At 49.0% G+C, this 26,095-nt stretch overlaps 1 protein-coding gene across 5 annotated transcripts in view; it reads right to left on the bottom strand.

Moving 5' to 3' along the window:
* Positions 1-26,095, bottom strand: part of ACACA (acetyl-CoA carboxylase alpha) — a 102,421-nt gene that overhangs the window by 33,219 nt on the left and 43,107 nt on the right. For 4 of the 5 annotated variants that reach the window (XM_056506983.1, XM_056506979.1, XM_056506982.1 and 1 more), the window contains 15 exons: positions 25,653-25,796; positions 25,089-25,185; positions 23,801-23,908; positions 20,873-20,929; positions 20,529-20,573; positions 17,868-17,909; positions 17,349-17,564; positions 16,391-16,546; positions 13,912-14,115; positions 9,928-10,083; positions 9,042-9,188; positions 1,706-1,975; positions 1,196-1,293; positions 629-749; positions 62-172 (listed from right to left, as the gene is read on the bottom strand). In XM_056506983.1, coding sequence (XP_056362958.1) covers positions 62-172; positions 629-749; positions 1,196-1,293; positions 1,706-1,975; positions 9,042-9,188; positions 9,928-10,083; positions 13,912-14,115; positions 16,391-16,546; positions 17,349-17,564; positions 17,868-17,909; positions 20,529-20,573; positions 20,873-20,929; positions 23,801-23,908; positions 25,089-25,185; positions 25,653-25,796 — 1,972 coding nt within the window. The remainder of the gene's footprint in view (positions 1-61; positions 173-628; positions 750-1,195; positions 1,294-1,705; positions 1,976-9,041; positions 9,189-9,927; positions 10,084-13,911; positions 14,116-16,390; positions 16,547-17,348; positions 17,565-17,867; positions 17,910-20,528; positions 20,574-20,872; positions 20,930-23,800; positions 23,909-25,088; positions 25,186-25,652; positions 25,797-26,095) is intronic. The other variant, XM_056506980.1, reaches the window with a different exon arrangement.

Genomic DNA, 26,095 nt, shown 5'->3' with positions numbered 1-26,095 from the left:
ATCCTTCCAACCCAAAGCATTGCAGGATTCCAGCTCAGAGGGCTGAAATCCCAGGACTCACCTTGTTGAGGGCCCCACAGCCCGTGAGGATGATGTGGGAGTTCTCCACCTGGATGGTTCTCTGGCCCAGCCGGACAATGTAAGCACCAATCCCAATTGCCCGACATGTGACCTGGGAAAAAAGGAAAAAGAAAGGGGAAAAAGGAAAAAAAACAAAGCAATGGCATTGATTTCTGTCTCTCCACAGTCCCAACCTATTGATTCAAACACTGAAATAAAACCAGGTGTGTTTGTAGTATAAGGCCATAAAAATCTACTCTGCATGGAAAATTCCAGAATCTGTTACTGTGTAAAGCACAGGATGTGAACATTAATGTATTTTATTTATAAAAACAAAAAAGCAGCAACGTTCAAACTGAGCAAATATGAGGCCAAATGCCTGAAGTGTTTTAAATTGAGTGTGGAGGGGACCAGCCCTGCACTGTGCCAGGAGCATTGCTCAAAGCCTACAGGAGCCCATTTCCATCAGCCACAGGGCTGATCCCAGAAGGATGTCTGGGATATCATCACAGGATTTTTAGCTGAAACAGACAATGCATTTGAAGAATAGAAGGCAGTGGGGGATTACCAAGCTGATGGTGATAACACTATCATAGGCTAAAGATGATTCTCCAGCAATCATGCCAGATCCTCTGAGGTTCTCTACTCCAAGCCCGTCCTCCTTGCCGATAATATCTGTTATCTTGTACCTGAGGGAGACACACACAGCCTTTGAGTCACAAGGTCCACTGATTTGCTGAATCAGTTTGCTACAAAGAAAATGAAAAGTGACTAAATATCATTAAGGCTCCAAGGAGAAATGTGCATAAAGCCTGGGCAGGAGCTGTGCAGGGCCCATCCTGCAGCACCAGGGAACAATCCCACAGCAGCAGCACTGCAAGGGGAAGTGCCAAGGGACAGGAAAAGTGTCCTGTCATTCCCACAGGATGTGAGGAGCAGGCTGAGTATAACAGAAAAGGCAAGAAAGGAAGGGAATGCAGACAAAGGGAAAAAGGAAAACAACAAGGATTACAAAAGTCTCTCACCTTTTTTTCATTCCTTCTTCCACACCTCCATCCCCTGACCCCAAGGAATGCCCCAGTTGAGGACATGCCATGCATCAGCCAAGGATGAACAGAAGGCTTTTCATTCCTACCTGGACTCTCCATTTTCCTCCACGTGTTCACAGTGGACAGAGTTCAGGGCACTGACTTTCTTATAGTCTTGAGGAGTCAGGTATAAGTATTTGTATCCCTGCAGGGAAAAACAGTTCGTTCATCCCAATCCCACCTGTAATCCTTTCCTGATCCCCTGTAACCCCTTCCAAAAACAAATTTTCACAGGGGCAGAATTAAATACCACAGAGTGATAAGAATATTCTCTCAACAGTGGAGATGCAGCTGAGGCCAGTTAAGGCTGGGAATGGTGCAGTATTTAGCACTAATTCCTTCTGGAGTTAGAAGGATGTCTGGGAGATCCTTGTTTGGGTTAGAAAGGTTGCACCCAGCTTAGCCTTGGACATTCCCAGTGCTCCAGATCCAACACCAAGGAGAATTTTGGATGTGGCACTCTGAGAAACTTACTCTCATCTCTATTAGAAGAGCTGGTGTCAGAACAAGACTCCTGTGGGCTGCTGCAGAGTCCCCTGGCCCCTGCTCCCCCTCACCTTGTAGGGGTTGTCTGGGTCCTCCCAGGCCACATGGAACATGTGGCGGATCTCCTCGGCCAGCCCGATCCTGGCCCCGCTGTTGGCAGCCACGTAGATCCTGGGGATGCCCTGGGCCCTGGCCAGCTCTGAGGCCCTGAGGAACAGCACATCCTCCTGGGGCCCAAAGGAGCCAATCTTGTAGGTGATGTCATTGCCAATGACTATGATATCCCGGCCCTCTGGGTACTCTGGTGTCTTCAGGGTCATCTTCCAGGCCACCATCCCAACCTGCAAAACAGCACAAAATTCATGTTGTGTCCTCAGGGGGTGAAGGGAGGGAGTCACACAGGGACCAGTTCTCTTGGATTCTCTTGGGCTTGGCTGTTTTCCTGGGGAATTTGGGTAACAGCAGGTCTGATGGGCTCTGCCAGGGCACAGCACTGATCCTTCCCACATTCCTTGAAGCACTTTCTCCTCTGCTCCCACCCCACCAGGACACTCACACTGGTTTTCCCTCTCCCTGCTGAGTCCAACACGTTCTGCCCTCCCTCTGGCAGGGAGCTGTGTATTCCCTGTGCTCCCAGGGCCAGGTGGATGTGCTGCTGTACAGGATTCCTGCCCACCTGCTCCTCCTTCCCAGCTATCACCCCACATCCTCACCCAACCCCCATTTTAAACAATTTTTATTTCACTGCTATCTCAAAATTCCCCCCCCATCCTTCCATTCATTTCTTCCTCTTTTCCCTTTTCCCTTCCCCAATTTTACAGCAGCTCCATCCCAAACCTGCCTGGGTAAGCAACTCTTTTTGCTGCATATTTCTCTTTTCCAAAAACCAGGGGATGATGTCTCCTGGCCCATCTCCTCCCCTGGCTGCCCCATCCCTCAGGCAGCACTCCAGGAGCCAGCCAGCTGGGAATGCCATTAACAGATGGGAACAGCAGTGTCCCTTGAAAGCCACATGCATCACCCAGTCCCTGCTTGCCCAAGGATCATAAGCTCTGAGTACACATTCCTCAAGCCGATTGCACATCCTCTGCAATCAGCAGGGCTGAGACTCTCATTGTGGAGCCTCGGAATTCTGAGCATGATGAACTAAAGCAGGAGGGGGAGAGGCAGCAGATAGATCTGTGCCATTTAATCCACATCCAAATGGCACAATACACAGCCCAGATCCAATCAGCATCTGCAATAAGATATGCCATAATAGGCTCATTAAAAAAAATAAAGAGGCAGAGGAATTAATCAAAGGGTCATTGGAAGTAAAGCAGGCAGCAATCCAAAAATATTACAGCCAGCTACTGGCAGATCCTTCCTTACACCTCCCCTTCCAAGAGCTGAGATTGCAAGTTAACAGAGTGTTTCAGTTCACCTTCTCCTTGGATTCCTCCACTCCTACACTGACAAGTCGAAAGGGAATAATCTGTTTGACTCTGAATATTTGCAGACTTACAGTTCCACCTCAGCATCCACCTGCAGAGTTTGAAACAGAGGGATGCTGCAGCAGCTTCAAAGAAGGGAGCAAAAATCCCTCCAAGTTGTTTCCTTACAGCCACACTGATCCCATCAGCCAGAGCCAAGGGACCAGTGATGGACCAGGGAGTCCCAGGGCTGGTCCCACAGTCCATCCCACCCACCAGGATGGAAGAGATTTTCCTCACTTTCAACAGCTTAATGATTTTTGACAGCACAGGAAACGGGCCAATTTAAGGCATTTCTTATTCAGAAAATTCAAATTGTAACAGAAGTGTTGGAATAGTTTCCTAACCCAAGATCGTGTGTCCTCTACACCAGTCAAGTCCCTTTTGCCAGTGCTCACCAGTACAATAGAAAACAATTTAGCCAGAGCACAAACTCCTGAAAATAGTTTATAATAATAGTAATAGAGCAGCCCTATACAGCTTAAGAAAAGCAAAATTCAAAGTGCACCACGATTGTCTTTTGCCCCCCCAAGTTCATCACATGTTTTGTGCCATTTATCCAGTAATAAAAGCCACAGGGATCTGCACAACTAAGGAAATTTTTTTGCTATGAATTTGCTAGATTCGGTTGAGATTTATGGGCAGTGGAAAATGGCTTTCTATTCCAGAAAAAAAAAAAGGAATAATGAGATTTTTAAGTTAACGGCAGCACTCCAAAAACCGGAGAGTTCCCAGGTTAATTAGCCAGGCTGAGCTAATCACCTAAGAGCACTGGCAGGCAATAGCAGGTGATGGTGAGCAGGCTCTTTTGAAGAGGCAGCACAGTTTGGAAGTGCTGCTCCTGCCACAGCTCCATTCCCAGCACGCCCAGGAGTGAGGAAGAGGCGGAGGAAAAAATAAAAGCAGGAACCGTCTTATTTAACTGTTTTTATGTTGGCAAAATGATTTGTGCCACGGTATTTCCATAAGAAGTGGGACCATTATTCTCCTGTAGGAACACATTTGGTTTGAAAAGTATCAGTGGGCAGCACGTGAAAATCAAAGGGGATGAATAATTCACAAGCCCCGATCAGAAGTGATCATTATTTCTGATGCTCCAAACTGTGATTAGGATTCAGCGCTCAGCTGTCATTTGCTCCCTGAACGGCCCCAGCCCCTCAGAATTGCACGACACACGGAGATGACACCCAAGTTTCAGATGTGTAATTTCACACACACCTTCTCCCACTCCATCCTGGCCTTAATGGAAGCATTAGGAGGCGCTGGAAGGGGCGCGCTAACGAACGGCGCTTCCCCGGCGCTCGGCGCTCGTAAACGCCGCTCGTTTGACACCCAGTGTCAACACTAATCATGGCCTAAAATTAACACCAAAATTGACTTCAACATTAATTGCACTATCGATGGGAACAGTAATACACACGCTGATGCAGTTCCAAATTGACTGCCAGTGGCAGCCAGAGCTGTTGACAACAGGCACCGAGGGGAACAGGAAGGAGCCGATCCAGGCTCCGAGCAGGGGGAGCCAATGCCAGGGGCAGCTGGTGCTGGGGAGAGGGAGCTTTTCAGGCTCCTTCTGGCAGGTTCTGCAATTCCTGGAGAAGCACAGCCAGCAGAAACACAGAAGAGCCTGAGCTGGAAGGGATCACCCAGTTCAACTCCCAGCCCTGCACGGACATCCTGACAATCCCACCCTGAGCATTGTCCAAACACCCCTGCAGCTCTGGCAGCCGTGCCCATTCCCTGGGGAGCCTGTCCAGTGCTCCACCACCCTCTGGGGGAAGAACCTTTTCCTGATATCCAACCTAAACCTTCCCCTGGCACAGCTCCAGCTGTTCCCTCGGGTCCTGTGCACCAGAGAGGAGATCAGTGCTGGTTTATCCCACTGCCCTCAGTACAGGATGGTGCTGATGCCAGGCTTCATTTCATCCATTCACACCCAGATTTGCAAAGCTGAACGTGGGTATTTATTTGGTGCAGATGCAGCAATTTTGGCATTTCATCGTTTGAATCTGTTGCCTGGACCTTCAGATCTAGAAGAGTGACTCTCTGCACTCACACTGTGCAGAGCTCTCCAATTTCTCTCTGGAGCACGAACCAGGAAAAGGGCAGAGTGCACACAGCTTGCCAGAGGCATTCCAGCTCTGTGCCTTGACAAGGGTGGAGTGCCAAAACCCAGGATTCCTTCTTGGCTCTGGGAAAGGTGTCCCTCAGCAATCCAAGCGTGGTGAGGCAGCCCAGCCAAGCACGCTGGCACGAGCTGAGCAATGGGAGGGAGCAGCTCCAGATGAGACGTGACAAGGGCTCAGGGAAAGGTGTCACAGGATCCCAGAACCACCCAGGCTGGGAAAGACCCCCAAGATCATGGAGTCCAACCTGTGAGCATCCCCACCTTGTCACCCAGAGCAATGTCACATCCAGTCATTCCTTGGGCACCTCCAGCACCTCCCTGGGCAGCCCCTGCCAGTCCCTGCCCACCCTTTCCATGGAGAAATTCCTGCTGAAGTTACAGATGGATACAGATACATGACAGAGAGCAACAGACAACCCTCATCAGGAGCTCTCCTGTGAGCAAGAACATTCCTGTCCACAGCATCCATGTGAGCCATATACACCTGCTCAAAAATCTCTATGAGAACAGAGAATAAAACTCTCTATATAAAGCTTTTCCATCTCTGCTCCTGGAAGGCTTGGACTTGGGGATTTTAAAACCCTCCAAGAAGTCTGCAGCTCTTGCTGCTGTTTTAATTCCCTGTGCCTGCCATAAAATGCAGGAACAGGGGGTGACAAAGCAGAACATGCAGCTCAACGATTAAGCTGTGCTTGTATAAAATGCATTAGCTACACCTTTCTGCCTCTGGCAATGTGGAAAGCCACCAGAGCAGCATTCCAGGAACCCTCTGCCATCCTGAATTTCCCCTGGCCAAACCTTCCCAGCTACCCAGGAAAGGTGCTGCAGCCAAAGCTCCAGCAAACAGCAGTGATTGTGGATTATTTCTGATCCTCGTGCTACTGAGGAGGAAAAACTGTGACATCTAGTGCCAGTGGGGGAAATGACACATTTTTCATGGGCACAAGGAAAGGATGAAGGGGGATGTGGGGTGTTGCTGCAGGCCCTCCTTACAGCACTTTCTCCTTGTCCTTGAAGATTAGTTGGGTCTTATCAGCAGCTGGTGCTCTCCTGGTGCCAGAGATCAGGGGAAATTGTAGTCAAAATACATAAAGTGCTACAGAAAAGCATCCAAATGCCTGGCTCAGGACTGACAAGGAATACATTGACTTCTGCAAGGGGCTGAGGGAATTACCTTTTCACACTGAGATTTCTGCTAATATGCTAATCTTGGGAACAAAGCCCTGGGCTTTGGAGGGGGTGTCACTGGGCTCCAGGTCTTGTCTCCAGCACGGTGATTAAACAGAGGTGGACACACTCCTGAACTGCTCTGTGCTCACCCAGTTCCTGACTCTTTCAGAGATTTCCCCATTGAACACATCCCACAGCAGGGGTGGAACAGGATGAGGTTTAAGGTCCTTCCAATCCCAGTCTGGGATTCAGTCACAAAGTGGAAAAAGAGGTGGATGGTCAGAGGCTGGGAAATCCCTCTGAGTGATGGTGCTGTGCCCCAAGGGCAGGGCCAGCAGCACAAGGACTGGGACCCTCTGCTCTGGAGCAGCCAGAGCAGTCTAGGAATAACTTGTATTTTCACAGTCCATTAATTCCTTGGCTTCTTTGTTGAGACCACAGAAAGATCTAATTACTGCAGTGGGTGGTGGGCAAGAGGAGTGGTCATGAATCACACGGAGAAAAACCTCTTGGGTTGGGAGAAGTCTTGGGACATCAAGATTTTCCTGAAAATACAGATTTTTGCCCAAAATTCTGCTTGCCCACTCTGTGAGGACAGAGGGAACCCCAGCCTGGAGCTCCTGCCCTGTGTCAGAGCAGGGATTGCAGCTCTGGCTGAACACTCTGCCCACAAATCTCCTGCAGTTTATGCTGCTTTCTCAATTCCTGCCATCAGCTCAAACACTCAGGGCACTCAGCTCAGCTGAATGCTGTAAGAGCATGAGTGTCTTGACCCTTTTCCACAGGAGGAAATGGAACTGTCAGGAAGGCCAAGCCCAGTGCTGGGGCTCCCATTGGAAGGGTGGGAATGGCTCTGAGCCTCTGGTCCAAAACAAGGAGAACAGGAACCTAAATGTGCCCAACAACATTCAACAAACAGTAATTCCCAACAGATTTTACTCTTTACTAAAAAACACAATGGGCAATCCCTCCAAAGACTTTCAAAGAATTCAAAGAATCAGTACCTTTTTTGCTGGCAAGAAAGAAAAATAATAATAAAAATCTCACATTCACCTGAGAAGTTCCTATTTGACCTGTCAGTCAGCTCACTGGACCCAGCTCTGCATCTCTGGGGCACAGACCCCAGTGTGGAGCTGAAGGGACCTCAGAGCCCATCCAGTGCCACCCCTGCCATGGGCAGGGACCTTCCCACTGTCCCAGGGTGCTCAAGCCCATCCAATCTGGCCTTGGACACTTCCATGGGAAACCACAACCTCTACAGCCCCTCTGGGCAAAAAGACATTTGATAGATCACATCAGATCAGATTAATTTAAATATCAACACTCCACACACCACAACAACCACGTAATTTCTTTACAGATGAAGTCTACCAAGGGTTAAAAAAAATCTCCTAATTTTTTTTTGGTGGTCTTTGGGTACAGAATCTCTTATAATAAGACTATTTGTATTCATACTGGCAGAGTAAACACTACATGTTCATGCCCAGGCAGCTCTGTGCTTGTAATTTCAACAAGAACAGAGCGACGTCCCTGAGGGACTTTGCTATTTCCCCAGCCACCATCCACTCAAAGGCTGAATGAGAGCAGGCAAAGAGAGAAAGATGATGGCACCAGGCTCCCCAGCAGCCACAGCCTGCACTGCCAGTGCAGGGAATAGCTCATTCCAGCTTTAATTACACCACTTCAAACATTTCTCCTAAGTCCAGCAGAAGATAAGGCAGCAGCAAAGCCACAGTCACCATCAAGGCAATTTGCAAAAATCCTGTTCCAAACCTTCCCATGACAAGATCCAGGCAGGAAATGGTGAGGAAAACCCCTGTTTCCTTGCCCTGATGGTTTGGAACAGAGCCTCTGCAAACCTGAAGCTGGGTACTCAGGAAAATATGGTACAACAACACCATGAAAAAATAAATGATTCCATCACCTAGAACTGTTCAAATTCAAATTACTTTAGAACATTCACTTACTAATTCCCACAAAAATAACCACCACATCTTCTAGTGGTTCTCTTTACTCTGCAGTCATTCCAAAGCTGAAATTTTTGCCTTCCTAATGGGAAGGTAACCCAGCAAAACCCCACCATGACAGCAAAGCCTCCTCCTGCTCCAGCTCCACGAGTGGCTCTGCCATCCCCAGCACCAGCTCCTTGTAACTCTGGAGTAAATCCTGCTCCAGAGGGGGAGGTTCCACACACCTTGATACAAACTATGTGGGGAAGATGGAAATGGAAGTATAAAACAGATTTTTCTGTGCTTTGGGTTGGTTTTTTTTTTTTCTTTTTAGCAAATGAAAATATTTCTGTTAAGTCGTGTAAAACACATTTTGCTCAAATACAAACCCCAGTTACCTGGAACAGCTGAATGAGCATTTTTTAATTATGAAGCCCAGCATAGGCACAGGTTTGAAATGGAACCATAATTTACTATGGAAGTTAAAATACCCATTGTAGGGAAGGTATTAATTTTTAATGAAACAAAAACCTCATTTTCAACAGGGAGATTTCATCTGTGAGAAGCTGAGTGAATAGATTTTGTGCCTGGCTGGAAAATTTTCACTCCGATTACCCAAACCCAGCCCAAAGCACAACATCTGGAGGGGCAAGGAGGGAAAAGCAGCATGGAAGGGAGTGGCACTTGCCTCATTTCCCCCTGGCAGCCTGTTCATGTGCACCAGCTGGCCCTGGTCATCCAGCACCAGCTCTGTGTAGGTCAGGATGTCCGAGGGCAGCGGCGCCGGCGGCAGGAAGGCGTGGTCATTCATGGAATTCCACAGCTTGATCAGGGACTGCAAGAGAAACTCTCCTTAACAGTGTGTCACCTGCAAGGGTTTGTGTTCAATCCACCCCAGTGTGGTATTCCCAACAGAGCTTGGGACTATTCCCAAAAGAGTTTGGGATTACTCCCAGCTCGTTCTTGGAATTCCACAGCTTGATCAAAGACTGGAAGAGAAACTCTCCTTAAGAATGTCACCTGCAAATATTTTTATTCAGTCCACCCCAGTGTGATATCCCTAAGAGAATTTGGGATTATTCCCAGCTTGTTTTTGGAATTATACAGCTTGATCAAAAACTGGAAGAGAAACTCTCCTTAAGAATGTCACCTGTGGGTGTTTGTATTCAATCCACCCCAGTGGGTATTCCCAACAGAATTTGGGATTATTCCCAACAGGACACCCCAAAATATCCCTCCTGACAGTATTTCAAGGATATCACCTGCTCTGGGATTTGATTCATGAAAGTTTCCCCCAAAGTGAAATTTGAATGAGGTGGTTCAGGATAGAACCCAGCAAACCAGAAACACCATCTAGGGAGGGCAGATGAGAAGGTGAGAAAACAAAGAAATGGCAACAAGAAAGGGGAGATGGTTTATGTTTCAGCTTCTACTGCTTGACTCATTAATTAAATTCCAGCAGCACTTTATCCTAACTTCATTCAAAGTAGATTCAATCCATAGCTGATAATCCCTGGCACCCCTGTAATCAGAATGGCAAAAAGAGCAACAAGAAGAGCCCAAAGAGCACTCACCTGCCTGAACATCTCAGGAATGTCATAGACATATGATGTCCCCAAAGTCTGTGCCTGGAACCTCTTGGACTGCAGCAGGTCTTTGGTCACGTAGGGAGTGTTGATCAGCATCCCATGGAGTGGTCCCTGCTTATCTCCATAGGCCTGGAACATGATCTGAGGACAAACCACAGCCAAGTCCTGCTTAATCCACAGTTCTGCACCCTGAGCTGATCCAGCTCTTACCAAAAACCCTCAGGCTGCTCCTGCCTGAGTGTCCCTGCCCTCTTCAAGGCTGCTCATGCTGAGGCACCCTGTGCTCCACCACATCTTGGTACCCCTTGGAGACACCTCCCTGCACAATCCCAACATCCAGCACTGACTGCTCCATCCCTGGGCAGCACAGAGCATCCCTTGCACACAGAGCCACACCCAGAGCATCCCTGGGGAGCACAGAGCATCCCTGGAGCACACAGAGCCACACCCAGAGCATCCCTGGGGAGCACAGAGCATCCCTGGAGCACACAGAGCCACACCAAGAGCATCCCTAGAGCACACAGAGCCACACCCAGAGCATCCCTGGGGAGCACAGAGCCACACCCAGAGCATCCCTGGAGCACAGAGCATCCCTGGAACACAGAGCCACACCCAGAGCATCCTAGGGCAGCACAGGGCCACACCCAGAGCATCCCTGGGCAGCACAGGGCCACACCCAGAGCATCCCTGGAGCGCACAGAGCCACACCCAGAGCATCCCTGGAGCGCACAGAGCCACACCCAGAGCATCCCTGGAGCACAGAGCATCCCTGGAGCACACAGAGGGCCACACCCAGAGCATCCCTGGGGAGCACAGAGCATCCCTGGAACACAGAGCCACACCCAGAGCATCCCTGGAGCACACAGAGCCACACCCAGAGCATCCCTGGGGAGCACAGAGCATCCCTGGAGCACACAGAGCCACACCCAGAGCATCCCTAGAGCACACAGAGCCACACCCAGAGCATCCCTGGGACACAAAGCCACACCCAGAGCATCCCTGGAGCACAGAGCCACACCCAGAGCATCCCTGGAGCACAGAACCACACCCAGAGCATCCCTGGGACACAAAGCCACACCCAGAGCATCCCTGGGACACAGAGCCACACCCAGAGCATCCCTGGGACACAGAGCCACACCCAGAGCATCCCTGGAGCACAGAACCACACCCAGAGCATCCCTGGGACACAAAGCCACACCCAGAGCATCCCTGGGACACAAAGCCACACTCAGAGCATCCCTGGAGCACACAGAGCCACACTCAGAGCATCCCTGGAGCACACAGAGCCACACTCAGAGCATCCCTGGAGCACAGAACCACACCCAGAGCATCCTGGGCAGCACAGGGCCACACCCCAGCACAAACCCAGGCTGAGAAGAGCTCCCAGTCCCCAGCAGCTCCCCTGACCCCCTGGCTGTGCCATGGATGGTGGGAGCTGGCAGCAGCCAGCAGAACTCTGTTATTTATGGAGCAGGAGCTGCCAGCTGGGTCAGGACTTGCATATGTCACTGGCCTTGAAGTTTTGATATTGTAAGTTTAAAAGATTTTCCCAGAGCAGCAACATGAATTACCAACTGCTGTGCTTCGTGGCACTATATATTCCAGGCAGGCAGGGTTTGGAAGGGAAGCTTTTCAATGGAGAAACAGGAGATGAAAATGGGATAAAAACACCTTAAATGGCCCAAATGCTGCTTAACAGGGACACACCTGGCAGGAGGGACATGGTCAGGATGTGTTTAACAGAACTGAGCTAACTGGAGAATTACACAAAATTCAGTAAAGCCTGGTTTTATTTCTAGGTGAAACCAGCAGTTTATGCTCTCTCCAGTCTGCACAAACATTAATTTGGGAGGCAGCTCCTTTAATGGGAGATGCATTTGTTCAGGGTAATGAGTGTTTGTGACAATGCCTGTCTGGGGATCTGTCAGGATCTGCACTTGGAAATTCTCCTTAAATCTCTGGAAAGCTCTGTAGGGAACTGGAGAAATCTGTGCTGAGCATCACCACTACTGAGAAACAAGAGATCAGGGTCATCCTCTCACCATTCTTCAGAAGTCATGAAAGTACCCAGCACATCAGTAATACTTGAATTTTTTTAAAAAATATTTCTCTAAGTTTAAAAGAACTCTCTGAAAACACAGGGGAAAATCCACAGATCTGAACTTGCCCTATAAACCCCCAGCATGAGGGGGAAGTTTCCTAAAAACATCAGTATATTGTTTTACTAGAATCTGGTTTAATATTCTGGAAAACAAATTAAGTTTAATACTGGAGAAGTTCTAAACCCACACAAACCCACATGAACCCATTCCCCAAGTTTTAAATAATGAAGCTCATCAGTTCAGAGTTCACTTGTGACCTTCACAAGTGACTGACCCAACTCAAGGGTTAAGCTGAGCTGCTGGAGGTTATTAAAATGTTCTTTTCTTTCCTCATCTCCCCTCAAAGGCAGGAGTGAGGTAAAACACACTGACACTATCTGTGCTGGGATCTCAGAGCTGGATGGACTCCACAGCCAGCAGCTCACTGGAAAAATTAAATGGAAAAAGGGGGAGAAAGGTGACTCAGCACTTTGTGTTCTACATTCACAGTGCCCAAGTGATTTATTCTGCTGCTTCTCCTGCCTGGCAGAGAGATGATTACACAGGGAGATGTAAACATTTCTCTATTTAAATATTTTCCATGCATCCCATGCTCCATGGATTTTAGCATATGTAGGTATTTCAGTTAACCACACTGCTCCTGCACCATGGAAAACAGAAATACCACACCAGCCACAACCATTACAAAGGAGCCCATTATATGATATAAAAGCACCTTCCATAATTTTATATCATCCTACCCAACTTATTCTTTATATCTTTAGAATTTAAAGGACACATTCACAGATTTTCTTCTATCTACTCAGGAAAATGTATAATTAATCATATTTTTTATTACAATCTACTGGATGAGCATCAGCAGTGATTCCTTTTCTATAGCATTTTGAGCAGTCTGAGGAAAACTCTTTGGGAAAACAGCTGCCCAAATGATTGTACAAAACAATCAGACTGACTTAACTGATCACATTTTCACATCTGCTGCTGTGAGCTTCCCTTTACACTCTCCTTCCTCTGGCTAAGCTGAGTGGCAATGTTGTGCCACATTAAAATGTATTACAAGGCTGGAAACAACCTGGTCTAGTGGAAGTGTCCAGCCCATGGCAGGGCAGGAATGGGATGAGCTTTGGACCCAAACCACTCTGAGGTTATCTGAGCCACCACACCTCACTGTAAGAGCCCAAACAGGGGCTTCAGGCTGCTCTTTAAAATGCTGATTGCTGTATCCAGATGGTTCAGCAATTCAGGGGTCCTGGGTGACAGAGCCCAGCCCACAGCCTGTCAGCCACAGCTGTGGGTTTGTCTGAAACCACTCTAGCTCTGGTCACAATGCATTAAATACTTTTCATTGCAGAGCACCTTAATACATGACAATCAATCAACACCTTTACTATTACCTAGAGCCTATCATAGCCACTAACATCACCATATTCATGTCACTATTTTCCAAGCACAAAAGTTAGTGTGTTACAGTTTAAGCTAGAAGTTGTTTTTCAGTTTTGTTGTAGAGTAAAATTCTGAGACCTTTCTTTCTACTTACAACACTGGCTTTCTTGTTTGCCTGTGAAAATCTTTTTGCTTGGTAAAAACATCTTTTGTTTGAGGTGGGTTTATCCTTTGCTTTGAGTCATAGAAACCTCTTCACACTCATTTTACCCTTTGCCTTCTTAGTTACCCAGTAAGACTGGCTCAGCAGTTATTTTCATTCATTCAAAACTTGCTTTCATTTCTATTCCTTCTGCAGATTCCACATTCAAAAATCTGTTATATATAGATGTGTGAGACCTTGCTGCCAAATCGTTATCTTTTCCAACAACCCAGCAGGTACCAGGTGTCCCTTCCCAATGCTCCCACCAGCCCAGCTCTGTACCTGTCCTGTCCTGGAGTCTGTCACCTCCTTGTAGAGGCTGATGTCCAGGTAGTAGCCGGACTCGTTGGTGAGGAAGAGGCGGATGGGGATGGCCCTGCCCGTGGGGGTCAGGCGGATGTTGATCTTCAGCTCGGCCTGCAGCACCCGCAGCTTCCAGAGGCGGCTGCCATAGCGCATCACCATGGAGCGCACCGACTCCTCGATCTGCAACACACCCCCTCAGACCCTGCTGGGACACGGCCCTGCCCGGGCCAGGGCTCAGGGACACGGCCCAGGGGCTCAGGGACACGGCCCTGCCCAGGCCAGGGCTCAGGGACACGGCCCAGGGGCTCAGGGACACGGCCCAGGGGCTCAGGGGACATGGCCCAGGGGCTGCAGGGGACACGGCCCTGCCCGGGCCAGGGCTCAGGGACACGGCCCAGGGGCTCAGGGGACATGGCCCAGGGGCTGCAGGGGACACGGCCCTGCCCGGGCCAGGGCTCAGGGACACGGCCCAGGGGCTCAGGGACACAGCCCAGGGGCTCAGGGGACACGGCCCTGCCCGGGCCTGGTGAGAGGGGACACGGCCCTGCCCGGGCCTGGTGAGAGGGGACACGGCCCAGGGGCTCGGGGACACGGCCCTGCCCGGGCCTGGGGCTCAGGGGACACGGCCCAGGGGCTGCAGGGACACGGCCCAGGGGCTGCAGGGACACGGCCCTGCCCGGGCCTGGTGAGAGGGAACACGGCCCTGCCCGGGCCAGGGCACAGGGACACGGCCCAGGGGCTGCAGGGACACGGCCCAGGGGCTCAGGGACACGGCCCTGCCCGGGCCTGGGGCTGCAGGGACACGGCCCAGGGGCTCAGGGACACGGGCTGGAAGGTCCCTTCCCAGCCAAACCATTCCTGGATCCATCGCTGCTCTGTGTCCCCCCCATCCCACTACTCCAAGGTGATGAACAAGCACCAGGCATCAGCACATGGCCCAGTGCAGTTACAGGACCTTGGTGACCTCATCCTAAACCTTGAGACAGGCAGGAACTCCTCCTGGGGACTAGTGATGTAGTGGGACAGTGCTGGATTCACTCCCTGCTCCTGTATCCACGCCCCCCCATTCCCTCCATCTACATCCCTCTTCCCTTCATCCTCATCCCTGGTCCCTGCATCCACATCCCTGTCTCCTCATGGCACACAGAACCACAGAATGGTTAAGTTGAAAAAGACCTCAAAGATCATCCAGTCCAACCACCACGCCCTCCCCAGCACAGGGACCCCCTGCCTGCCCTCCACAGCATCACTCACACCTGGGAACTACAGAATCCAGGGGAGCCAAATCCTTGGCAAGCAGTTCTGTAGCCCTTGCATGCACAATAATCACATTTCACTGCCTGCATGGAACTTTAAATCAACAAAGCAATTACCACTTGGAGCTGGGCCTTCTGCTCTTCTATTAAACTTTATAAAATACCACTGTGGGCAAAGTGCATATTAAAAGAAGGCAATTTATAGGCTGGGTTAAATATTTTTCCCAAAAAAAGTCTCTTTTGCACGCAGCTCAAGAAAAACTCATGGTTTGGATCTGAGGGCAGCCCAACTTCCAGGGATGAATTTCCCAGCTTCTTCTGAACTTCCTGGGAACCAACAGCTCTGGACACGCCAGGAAAGGTTCATTCAAAAGGGATTTAAGCCACCAATTTTTAATCATGATTTAAAAGTCAGCAAGCAAGAGAGTTACTTTGATACCCAATCCATCTTTTTAAACTTTCAGCTGTTCTCCTCAGGAAAGGTCAGCTCTCATCTTTGGGTACCCATGAACTGAATGCTGATTTCCAGCTAGATTCAGCCTGGACTTGGGACTTGCTTTGTGGTGATTCTGCTTGCCACAAACATCCTTTATGACTGAACACTTTCATCTGTGCCTCTACAAAGCTTAATGTTCATTTATTTATAACGTTCATCTCTGTGGTTTTGTATCAGAGACTGAAAATGAGGCACTTTTGTAGCTGAATTTACAGATTCCTTTTAAGCTCCTAATTTAGCTCATGTTTTATTTGGATGGAATCTGAATTTTGTAACAAACAGAGGAGCATTTACATCTGCTTCCTTATTAAAACTGTTTACCTCAAACACACAATGAAAAAATAGGTTTAGTTTCAAACACAAAACACATTTCTAATAATTGTCCCTCAGTTTACACAGAGGAGCTGAGCTGCACAACCAAACAGCTTTAGACTGCCAGAGGGCAGGGCTGGATGGGATATTGGGAAGAAATTCCTGACTGGGAGGGTGTGGAGGCCCTGGCAAAGGCTGCCCCTTCCCTGGAAGTGTCCAAGGCCAGGCTGGACAGAGCTTGGACCAACCTGGGGCAGTGGAAGGTCGGGGCTGGAACAGGATGAGCTTTAACCAAACCATTCCATGATCCTGTGGTTCTATGAACAAAACTGCTTTTATCCCTGACAAGTGAACCCTGGAAGGACAAAGAGCCCTGGGCAGGAGCTCCCACCTTGGAGGGGTCCATGATGACAGTGGGCACGAAGTTGAGGAAGATGTGGTTGCAGTCCGTGCGCACGTTGGTGTTGTTGAAGGCGACCTCCAGCTCGTCCATGGCCTCCAGCAGCAAACGCTCCCCCTCGTTCTGCAGGTACTCAAAGGAGGCTTCCTGCCAACAAAACAGGGACTTGTACTCCCAAAACACTGCCTGAGAACACAGGAGGGTTTGATGGAGAGAACAGAAGCCACGTGCAGCCCTGCAGCAGATCCACCCTCAGTGCTCCCAGTGCCTGCATCCCACACCTTGTGCCCTCCTTTAGCTCAGAGCAAATCTGAAACCAGACAGGACAAGCCACTGTTGCCTCAAGATCTAAGGATTTATGACTCTTCTCTTGGGCCCCTGAAAAATCTCCCTGGAGCACAGGAATACCAGGATTTCAAAGAGCATGGACAGGGCACAACCCCCAGCCCTCCTTCCAGGGAATTGTCAGTTCTGGATCCTGCAGCTCTCCAGCATGACCCTGGGTTTCACTCACCACCTTAGATGATGCCTGAAGTTTTAGCTTTCATGTTTTCCAGATTCTGTACTGCCTTAGAGTGTGACTCTGAACTTTATATAAAGTGTTACAAGCTCTCCTCACAGCTCAGTCACACAAAACAATCCTTCTCCAGCCCAGAACCAAGGACACCACTTCAGCTTCAGCCCCAAAAAGTGCAAACAGCAGTGAATTGAGGAGAGAGTCTGGGAAGGTGGGACTGCAGAACCTGGAGTTAGAATTGGGCAATTAACCCCAACATGGAAATGGACCAAAACTTATAAAAGTGTGAAAACTCATGACCCAGGGTCCATATTGGATGGAACTACAGTTGAGCTTTTGTACTGCCCAAGATGAATCCTTTGAAAGCCTTTCAATAAATCCCTACTTTATTCCTTTAACTCTGTCCAGCATCATGGAAAGGGAGAAACTCACCTTGGTGACCAGGTCTGAGTGCCTGATGATGGCCCTGACGAAGAACCTGTAGTCTGTGACCTCTGTGCCCACCTCCACCTTGGCAGCCCCCAGGTACAGGTGCATTTTGTGGTTGGCACAGGGGATGGCTGTGAGGTCGAAGTTCCTCATGCGGTTCAGCTCCAGCTGGAAGGCCAGGGCTGGCTCCAGGTGCCTGTAAATCCTGTCCTCCTCGAACTGCAGGGACCATGGGCACAGCAGAGGGTGGGAAAGAGTGCATTGGAAAGGTGAAACACTAATGAAATTTCACATTTAACTCAAATCCAACCCAGACTTTTCTAGCTCACACAGTCACTGGGAGCTGTGAAATTGTTGAAGCACTGAGAGCATAACACAAATTGCACCACAGCAAGTCCTCAAGCTCAACCCCTCAAAAAACATTCTTTTCCACATAAAACAGAAAGTTTTGTCCTGATTCTGAGTTGTGAATGAAAGTTAAAGCAAACATTTGGAGAAAAGTACTAAGAATATCCAACCCACCTTATCCCGGGCACGGAAGGTGAAGAACTTTGGGAATTCCCTCTGTTTGAAAATAAAGACAACAGTGTTAGCCCTCTCAAAGCAAGCACTGATGGCCCCAGAGAGCTCTCAGGCCACTCCTGGGGCAGCACCACAGCACAGGAGGTGACACAAGTTGTTCCCAGCTACTTTTTCAACATCACAAAGGTGGTGGAAAAATCATGTCCCCTTCAAGACAGCAGAGGTAGCTTAAACCTGCCCTCACTAATGCAAAAGAGGCTACTTGATTGGCTTGAGATTATTATTGTCAGTTATTAACAGATAACAACACAAAAGTGGGAAACTTTTTCTAGTTCTGTTATGATTAAGATCCCTGTGGAAATGTCTGGAGTGATATGAACACTGTTAGGGATGCAGATGTACACAGAACAATGATTTTATTCTACAGCTCTCTTCATACTATTACTGCCAGAAATACTCTCTTCCCAAGGAAAACTGGGAGCTAGAATCAAATAACTTTATTCTTCTGTATGGAACAGCAAAAAATTACAAAAATCCCACACACACCACTCAGTTTCTCTGGTTTTCTGTTGCATAGATAAAACCCTGGCAGAGCCTTGAGAGTTTTTTGAAATATTGTACAAATCTTAGATGAAGAGAGAAAGCCTAGACAGCATCCTGTCCTTCCAGTTCCATCCAGGCAAATCCATGCCTTGCTCTGGAACTGCACTTTCACTGGGCAGAGCTTTGCACCACATGAGAACACTGCTGCCTGTGCTGAAGGTGACCTGAAGGGACACACACAACTTGCCAGGACTGTCTTACTAAGCAAAAACCAGGGAACCTGACCTGCAGCCACTGAATTTCTGGCTCACATTCCATTATCCATGAGAGATGAACAAGCCCAGCTGGAGGGAGTGTGACAACCAGTGACACTGCAAGCCACCACTGAGCAACACAGATTTTAAGGCTAAAAGTACTATTCTGGTCAGTCATTTCCCTTCCCTCCTAGGTAAAACAACCCCCAAATCTCACTTGGTGACTTTCAGTTGAGCAGAACAACTTGTGTTTTGTCTTCCAAAATAAGCAGTGGTACAAGAAATGCTGCCTAAAAATTCAATATTCCCATTGTCTGTGAGCCCCATGTAAGAAACAACCTCTTCCATGATTCCTGACTTCTCCCAACCCCTCCTACCTGCTCTCCTCTGCATGCTGCCAGCTTCTCCCACCATCTCCAGCCTCATTCCACTACTAATGGAATTGCTTCCAAGGCACCTCACTGGTGTGCTGGGCAAATATCATCATTAGATGTGCACACACACAAAAATCCTCAGTGCCCTGGTACCAAAATCCAAAAGAGTGCTCCATTTCCTAGGCAGAAGAATTATACCCCTGCTGTGTTCTAATCAACCAACCATCATCAAGACAATCAAAATAATTTGCCTAAATTAGCCAATCAAGACACCCTGCAAACTGCAGAATGCAAGAAGCTACACCAGAAATCATCAGAGTTGATTATTATACTAATAATCACGTTAAAAACCTAATGAGATGAGGAAATTGGAAGCTTGCTGGAGCAACTCTCTATTACCTCAACATGCTGGGAACTAATTATATAGACTGTAATTAAAACAAAAACAAACCCAAGCCCAGGCCCTGGCTAAGTTAATAGTTGGTCCAGTAATGAAGGGGCTGGGAGAGCAGGCAGTAATAAAGACTGACAGAGCAGCTCCCAGAGGTGCTCCTCAAACTTTGCAGCCAGATGACACCAAACTGAGGGTCCAGGGAGAGCTTGGGGCTGGTTCCTTCTGTTCTGTGCCTCCTTTCTGACCTCTGACACATCCCACAGCCTTTACTCAGCAACTCTGATTTTTCATCCCCCCAACACCCGTTCTGTTATCTAAAACTTCCTTTTTCAAACCTAAAGCCTGGATTTTCTTGCTAAATGTCCCAAAAAACTCTCCACAAAATCCAGATTCCTAAGCCAGTGGCTGACACTTCTGTGCCTGTACTGGGAGCAACAATTCCCAAGTGGTGACTCCCACAGAGGTTCCAACACTATTTCTCCTGATTTGTGAACTTGTTTTCCCTTTCCTACACCAGCTGTGTTGAGCACAGGGTGCATTTCTTGCACTTGAAGGGCTCCTGATAACTTCCAGAATTGAAAAGTAGATACCCAAGAGAAAAAAATCCTGTTTATGTCTTATATTTCCACCTAACCAGGCCTCACTGATGCCCAGGCCCTGGGGAGAGAAGTAATTCTCAGCAGTAAGAGCATCCAACATTTCCCACACCACAAAACCACTCTGCAAAATTTAACAAGTCCCTTCAGTGACTGCTCTAAGTTATTTTAAAATCAGTAAGAAGCCAAAAGAAATCACCACACTAGCTAAGGAATAAGATTTCACTGATAATTGCACTTGAGAAGAGAAGACAAGACTGAAACACAAGGAAATGTTGGTCAGAGTGGCTTCCTGAGCTCAGCCAGGTAACGAGGGAGACTCAGGGGCTGAGTGGCCCCTCTGAATGCCACAGGCCCAGCGTGGGTTTGCAGTCAGATGTTCAAATAAACACTTCAACATTTCAGTGTGGGAATGAATCCAAATGGGAAGCCCAGAGCCCCCTGAGTGTCTCCTGGCCTCACTCAGGAATGGCACCGAGCTCCAGGCCCTTTTTACTTACATGGAATCTCTGATCCACCTCATAGTTGACCTGTTTCCTGAAGTCCTTACAAACGAAACATACACACATAGGAAGAAAAAAACAAAAGCAGAAGACAGCTAGCAATTAGGATTAAAATCAAAAATTAATTAATTCAAGAATACAAGAGGTGTCAAGATTGTTTACAATTGTAAATTAATTTTCTTAAGCGAATTCATGAAAACCATCTCAAGTTTTAGAGGACAAAAACAGCAAAGAGAAAACTAAATACAGTATTTAATTTGAAGAAAAAACATGTCAGATGCCAATGGTATCATGAGCTAGAAACCAAAGAGTTCTGAGCATCAGGAGAGATGTGAAAATACCTTTTGTGCCACAAGGAAAGTCAGCCTCCGGATGCCATGTTCAATCAGCACTGATTTCTGAAAAACAGGGATGGAAACAGCTGACTGCACTGGCAGAGAGAACAGACTGAGATCTGAAATCCTCTATGAAGTGAAAAAGCTCTGCACATCCTTCTGAGCTCCTGCTCCCCTTCAGCTTTCCCAGCTGCTGCTCCTTTAGCAGCATAAATACCCAAATCCCTTCCACCTGAGCAGGTAAATAACTAAATCCCAGGAACAGTGAATTCCAACTGAGCCTGGCTAAACAGGAGTGCAGAAGAGTCACACCCAAATCTTGCAGGAAATATCCTTGGTCATTTGCCAAGATTGCTTTTTGAAGGGAGCACGGTGGAGATGTGGTAAGGTCATGGAAAATGGTGGAAAATGAGTTTTAGAGGAGCTAACCCATGGAAGAATGTAGCTCACATTTTCTTTTGGCACATCCAGGCTCTCAGCCTGGAAAAGGTTTTGGGGGGGCCTCACTGTGACCTCCCAGTAGTTTAAAATAGAAGGGAGAGACACTTTTTGTATGGGCAGAGAGGAGCATGACAAGAATTAGATGGACAAGGGTTAGATGGGGTGTCAGGAAGGTCCCTTCCAACCCAAACCATCCTGAGATTCCAAGATTCCACACTGCAAAGGTGATACAAATCAGATGTCAGTTATTTTTTTCAAACAAATATATCTGAATATCCATTCTGGCTGCTTCTCCTCGTGTTCCTTCAGCCCCCTCTCAGAGGAGTGCTGCCATCAGTAATCCTCTGAAGTGCTCAGATCTCATAATTCTCCTCTTTTTCTAACTTTTCTCCTTCCTGCTCCCCTCTTCCAATTTAAAAGCAAAGAACACAAAAAGGAACAACAACTCAGCTCAAGCTGGAACAAACCAGCCCCTCTCTGCACAGACTGTGATGTTTTACTAAGGTTAAGCCCTTTGGAAATGAGCAGCAGCGACTATATTCATGGCAAGAGGAAGAAAATAACTTTAATAATGCCATGATTTAAAAAGCAAAAATTGTTATTGCTTTTAAAATTCCACAAGTGGCAGACAATAACAGCAGAGCAACAGGATTCTGATTACATGGTAATAATGTGGGTCTCCCAGCAAGGCCACAGCTATTACAGAGCGATTAGCCATCAGCACCTGGAGAAACTCCATTTCCACTGACTGCCTCAATCTCCTCCACAAGTCATTTACAAGTATATGATCCTAATTTCTATTAAAAAAACCACACACAACATGCTGGGACTAGAAGATTATTTGGACAATTTGGATCAACCTATTTGATAGTTTAATGTGGTTTTGGATTTTTTTTTTATATATATATATTATTTCTTTCCTTTTATCCCCTCCCATAAAACGCCTGGAGCATGATCAAGCAGATGAAAAGCAGAACTAGTTTTAATTCTTTGATTTGATTGTTTTCCTTGTTTAAAGGGACAGGAAGCTGCTGAAGCCATGTGGATGCCAATCCCACTTTGGAACCCCTGATTTCTGCAGGATATGTTCCCACCTCCCACACTGAGAAGTTGTGGAGCTCTTTCAGTGCTCCCAAAACCAGTGCAGCACCAGGAATCCCAGCTCCTGCTGGGATATTCAGCTCCACAAGCTGGTAGAGTTTTCTTCATACCACCAGAAAAGCAGAGCCCAGAGTGGACACAAGGAGGCTTTTTTCAACCCAGGCTGCCCCAGCACTCTCATCTAGGACTCTAAAGTGTATCCCACACTTTGGCAGGAGCAACAGAACATGCCAAATAATTTCTCCTCATGCCAGGAATACTGGATAAGGATGATGCTCCAGCATGCTAACAAGGGCAATAAATTTTAATTGCATTAAGACCATGGTGATACACAAATACAGGACATTTTAATGTCATTTTACATGTTCTGTTGCTCATGCAACAACTTTATCACCAGGCAAAGGGACAGAACACATTTTCACAGTATGTGGATTGACCTGATGTGTTTAAAACATTCCAAGTCTTTCATCCCACCAAAAAGGGAAGAAGTCCTGACCTGACAGATTAGAAGGAGAAACAATGACCTGGTAGCTTCAGGAAGGTGCAGCTACACCCAGCCAAAGCAATGGGAAGGCTTTAGGTGGGACAAATCAAGGATGTAACTGTAGAATGCTTGTTCTGAAATCAAACAAAACACCCCAAACCTGGGAACACAGAGACTTTTCCCACCCTGCAGAAGGCCAGAGAGGCAGAGGGGAGCAGGGGGGAGCAGGGCTCACCTTGCTCTGGGTGAAGGGGGGAGCAGGGGGGAGCACGGGGGAGCAGAGGGGAGCAGAGGGAAGCAGGGGGGAGCAGGGGGGAGCAGAGGGGAGCAGAGGGAAGCAGGGGGGAGCAGGGGGGAGCAGGGGGGAGCAGGGGGGAGCAGAGGGGAGCAGAGGGGAGCAGAGGGAAGCAGGGGGGAGCAGAGGGGAGCAAGGGGGAGCAGAGGGGAGCAGAGGGAAGCAGGGGGGAGCAGGGGGGAGCAGAGGGGAGCAGGGGGGAGCAGGGGGGAGCAGGGGGGAGCAGGGGGGAGCAGAGGGGAGCAAGGGGGAGCAGAGGGGAGCAGGGGGGAGCAGAGGGGAGCAGGGGGGAGCAGGGGGGAGCAGAGGGGAGCAGAGGGGAGCAGAGGGGAGCAGGGGGGAGCAGGGGGGAGCAGAGGGGAGCAGGGGGGAGCAGAGGGCAGCAGGGGGGAGCAGAGGGCAGCAGGGGGGAGCAGAGGGGAGCAGAGGGCAGCAGGGGGGAGCAGAGGGGAGCAGAGGGCAGCAGGGGGGAGCAGAGGGGAGCAGGGGGGAGCAGAGGGCAGCAGAGGGCAGCAGGGGGGAGCAGGGGGGAGCAGGGGGGAGCAGGGGGGAGCAGAGGGGAGCAGAGGGGAGCAGAGGGCAGCAGGGGGGAGCAGGGGGGAGCAGGGCTCACCTTGCTCTGGGTGAACTCCCTGAACATGGCAGCCAGGCTGTCGTCGTCCACGTCGCTGTCGGTTTTGATGGCCACGTTGAGGATGTGGATGGGCTCCTCCCGGGCACTCTGCAGGGACAAGGGAATATTCTCCATGGCAAATCATGAATCATTTAACACCTGCCAGCCCTCAGAACAGGCTCCCTAAACCCAGCCTTAGAGCAGAGATGCTCTGGGGGAAATGACCCCACCAGGGGAAACTCTTGAGGGAAATCCTTGAGCAAAGAGCCTCATAAATCTGCAATTTCACAGAAGTCAATGTCCACAAACATCAAACAGGAACCTCCTTTGGAGAATCCAAGTCTGAGGATGAGACAGGGCACAGGGTCAAGGCCTCTCTTTACAGGACTTTGCATCAAGGAAAGTAATCAAATTAATCAAAGTGTAGGGGCAAAGCAATATGAGTTTCATATCTACAACAACACAGAATAATGTGGAACCATCAGTTCCATTAGAGCTCTAAGCAGTTACAGATTCAGTCTTCAGTAGCTTGTGATTAACTGGGAAAAAGTGAGGCTGGACTGGAAATTACCTTGGTGAGGTGAGGGGATGTAAAGAGAGGGATCTGAGGACATTAAGGTTGACAGTAATATTCTGGAAAAGGCTACAGTGCTTACACACATCAGGATCAGTGGATGAGTGGAAAACAAAGCCCTGTTCTGGACACAGGCTATATTCCAGCAGAGCTTCCCACTCTTGTGGAGCAGCTACCTGTGTCCTGAGGGAAATGCACTTCTATCCCTACGGATTAGGGACCACCTGCCTCCTCTGCACCTGTTCTCCACAGCACTGAAAGAACTGAGCAGCTCCATCAGCTTTTCCTCCCAAAACAGTTCCAAGAGGTGGAGCAGAGGGAAAAATCAGGGTTTAAGGTGACTGGGAAGGGTGTAAGACAGGAAACACGGCGAGTCAGACACAGGACAAAGACGGCTGAAGATGCAGTTCAACATCCTGTGCAGAGAGAGGGTCTGGAGACTTAATGGTGGCTTTAAACTCTGTTATGCTGCTGTGGATCCAGTAATTCTGCTGATGCTAAAAGCCATAAACTAAATTTACATGGAGAGCAAGAGGCTGAGCCATAGTTTGAGAACAGAGCTGGAAAGCAGCCGCCTATGCCGAGTCACCTGCTGTGGAACAAGCAAGCAAATCACAGCCATAAATACACAAAGCTAACTCCAGCTGGGGAGGGGCATCCAGCCTCAGCCTGCTGCCAGCCTGAGAGCACCTTCCAGAGAAAAACCCAGCCTACCTTGTCTTCATCATACAGGGAAGCGTGGCCGGCCTCGGGGAAGGTGGGGCTCTGCGGGGGCGAGTCGCAGAAGCAGCCCATGACTTCATCAAAGATCCTGGAATGCAGCAGGGAAGGAGCAGTCACCACCAGGGCACTGCCAGCACACACAGCACCAACACTGAACCCAGCAGGCCTGGCAGGAAAGGGCTCCTTCTCCTTCCCCAAAGATGAAGAGGCAATTCCTCAAACCAGTCTGGATTGTCCAACATTTGTCAGAGACTCTGGGTGCAGGCTGAGGGCTCTGTTTGGGGTTTGCCTTTCCCAAAAGGTTGGAGGCACAAAGAACTGCCCCCCACACACATCCCAGAGCACTAGGAGACATCAGCATGTTCCCAATTGATCTCCAACCAGCAGGAACCCAGGATGCTGAGCCCTGACTGCAAAGGGGACACACACAGAGAGATCCAAACAGGGAAACACACTCAGAACCAGCCTAAACCCAGCTCCAGACCTGGCAAAGCCTTCCCCCAGCTCTGTGGGGGCCCAGGTGGGGGGGTGGCCACAGAAAGAAGCCCCACACACCTGACAAAGTCCTCGAAGGTGCGGAAGGAGACCATGCCCCCCATCCTCTGGCACGGGGGCGTGAAGGAGTTGTCCAGCAGCACATCGCTCACGCTGGCCACGTGCACCATCCCATAGTGGTTGAGGTTGGAAGAGAAGGACATTCTAAACAGCAAGGAATGAGGGCACAGTCAGCAGGGCCAGGGGACAGCACTGGGAGCAGCTTTGGGCACAGCTCTGAGCACCTGGAGCAATCCCTGCTGGATTCCTCAGCTGCTCCAGAGCCCCTGCCGTGCCTCTGGTGCCACCCTTATCTGGATGCTGCCCAGTGACAGCAGCACTCAGAGTTAGCAAATGTTATAACCCCTTAAAACAGGTATTTCTTGAGATGACAGGAGAATTCTGGCTATGCAAAGCCAAACTTATTTTTCCTCCTGTCTTTATGTTTTGCTTTGTGGGTGGAA

Source organism: Oenanthe melanoleuca, chromosome 19 (assembly GCF_029582105.1).
Source record: "Oenanthe melanoleuca isolate GR-GAL-2019-014 chromosome 19, OMel1.0, whole genome shotgun sequence".
Lineage (NCBI taxonomy): Eukaryota > Metazoa > Chordata > Aves > Passeriformes > Muscicapidae > Oenanthe > Oenanthe melanoleuca.
Note: the sequence above shows the minus strand (reverse complement) of the source record. Positions and strands in the feature narration are given on the sequence as shown.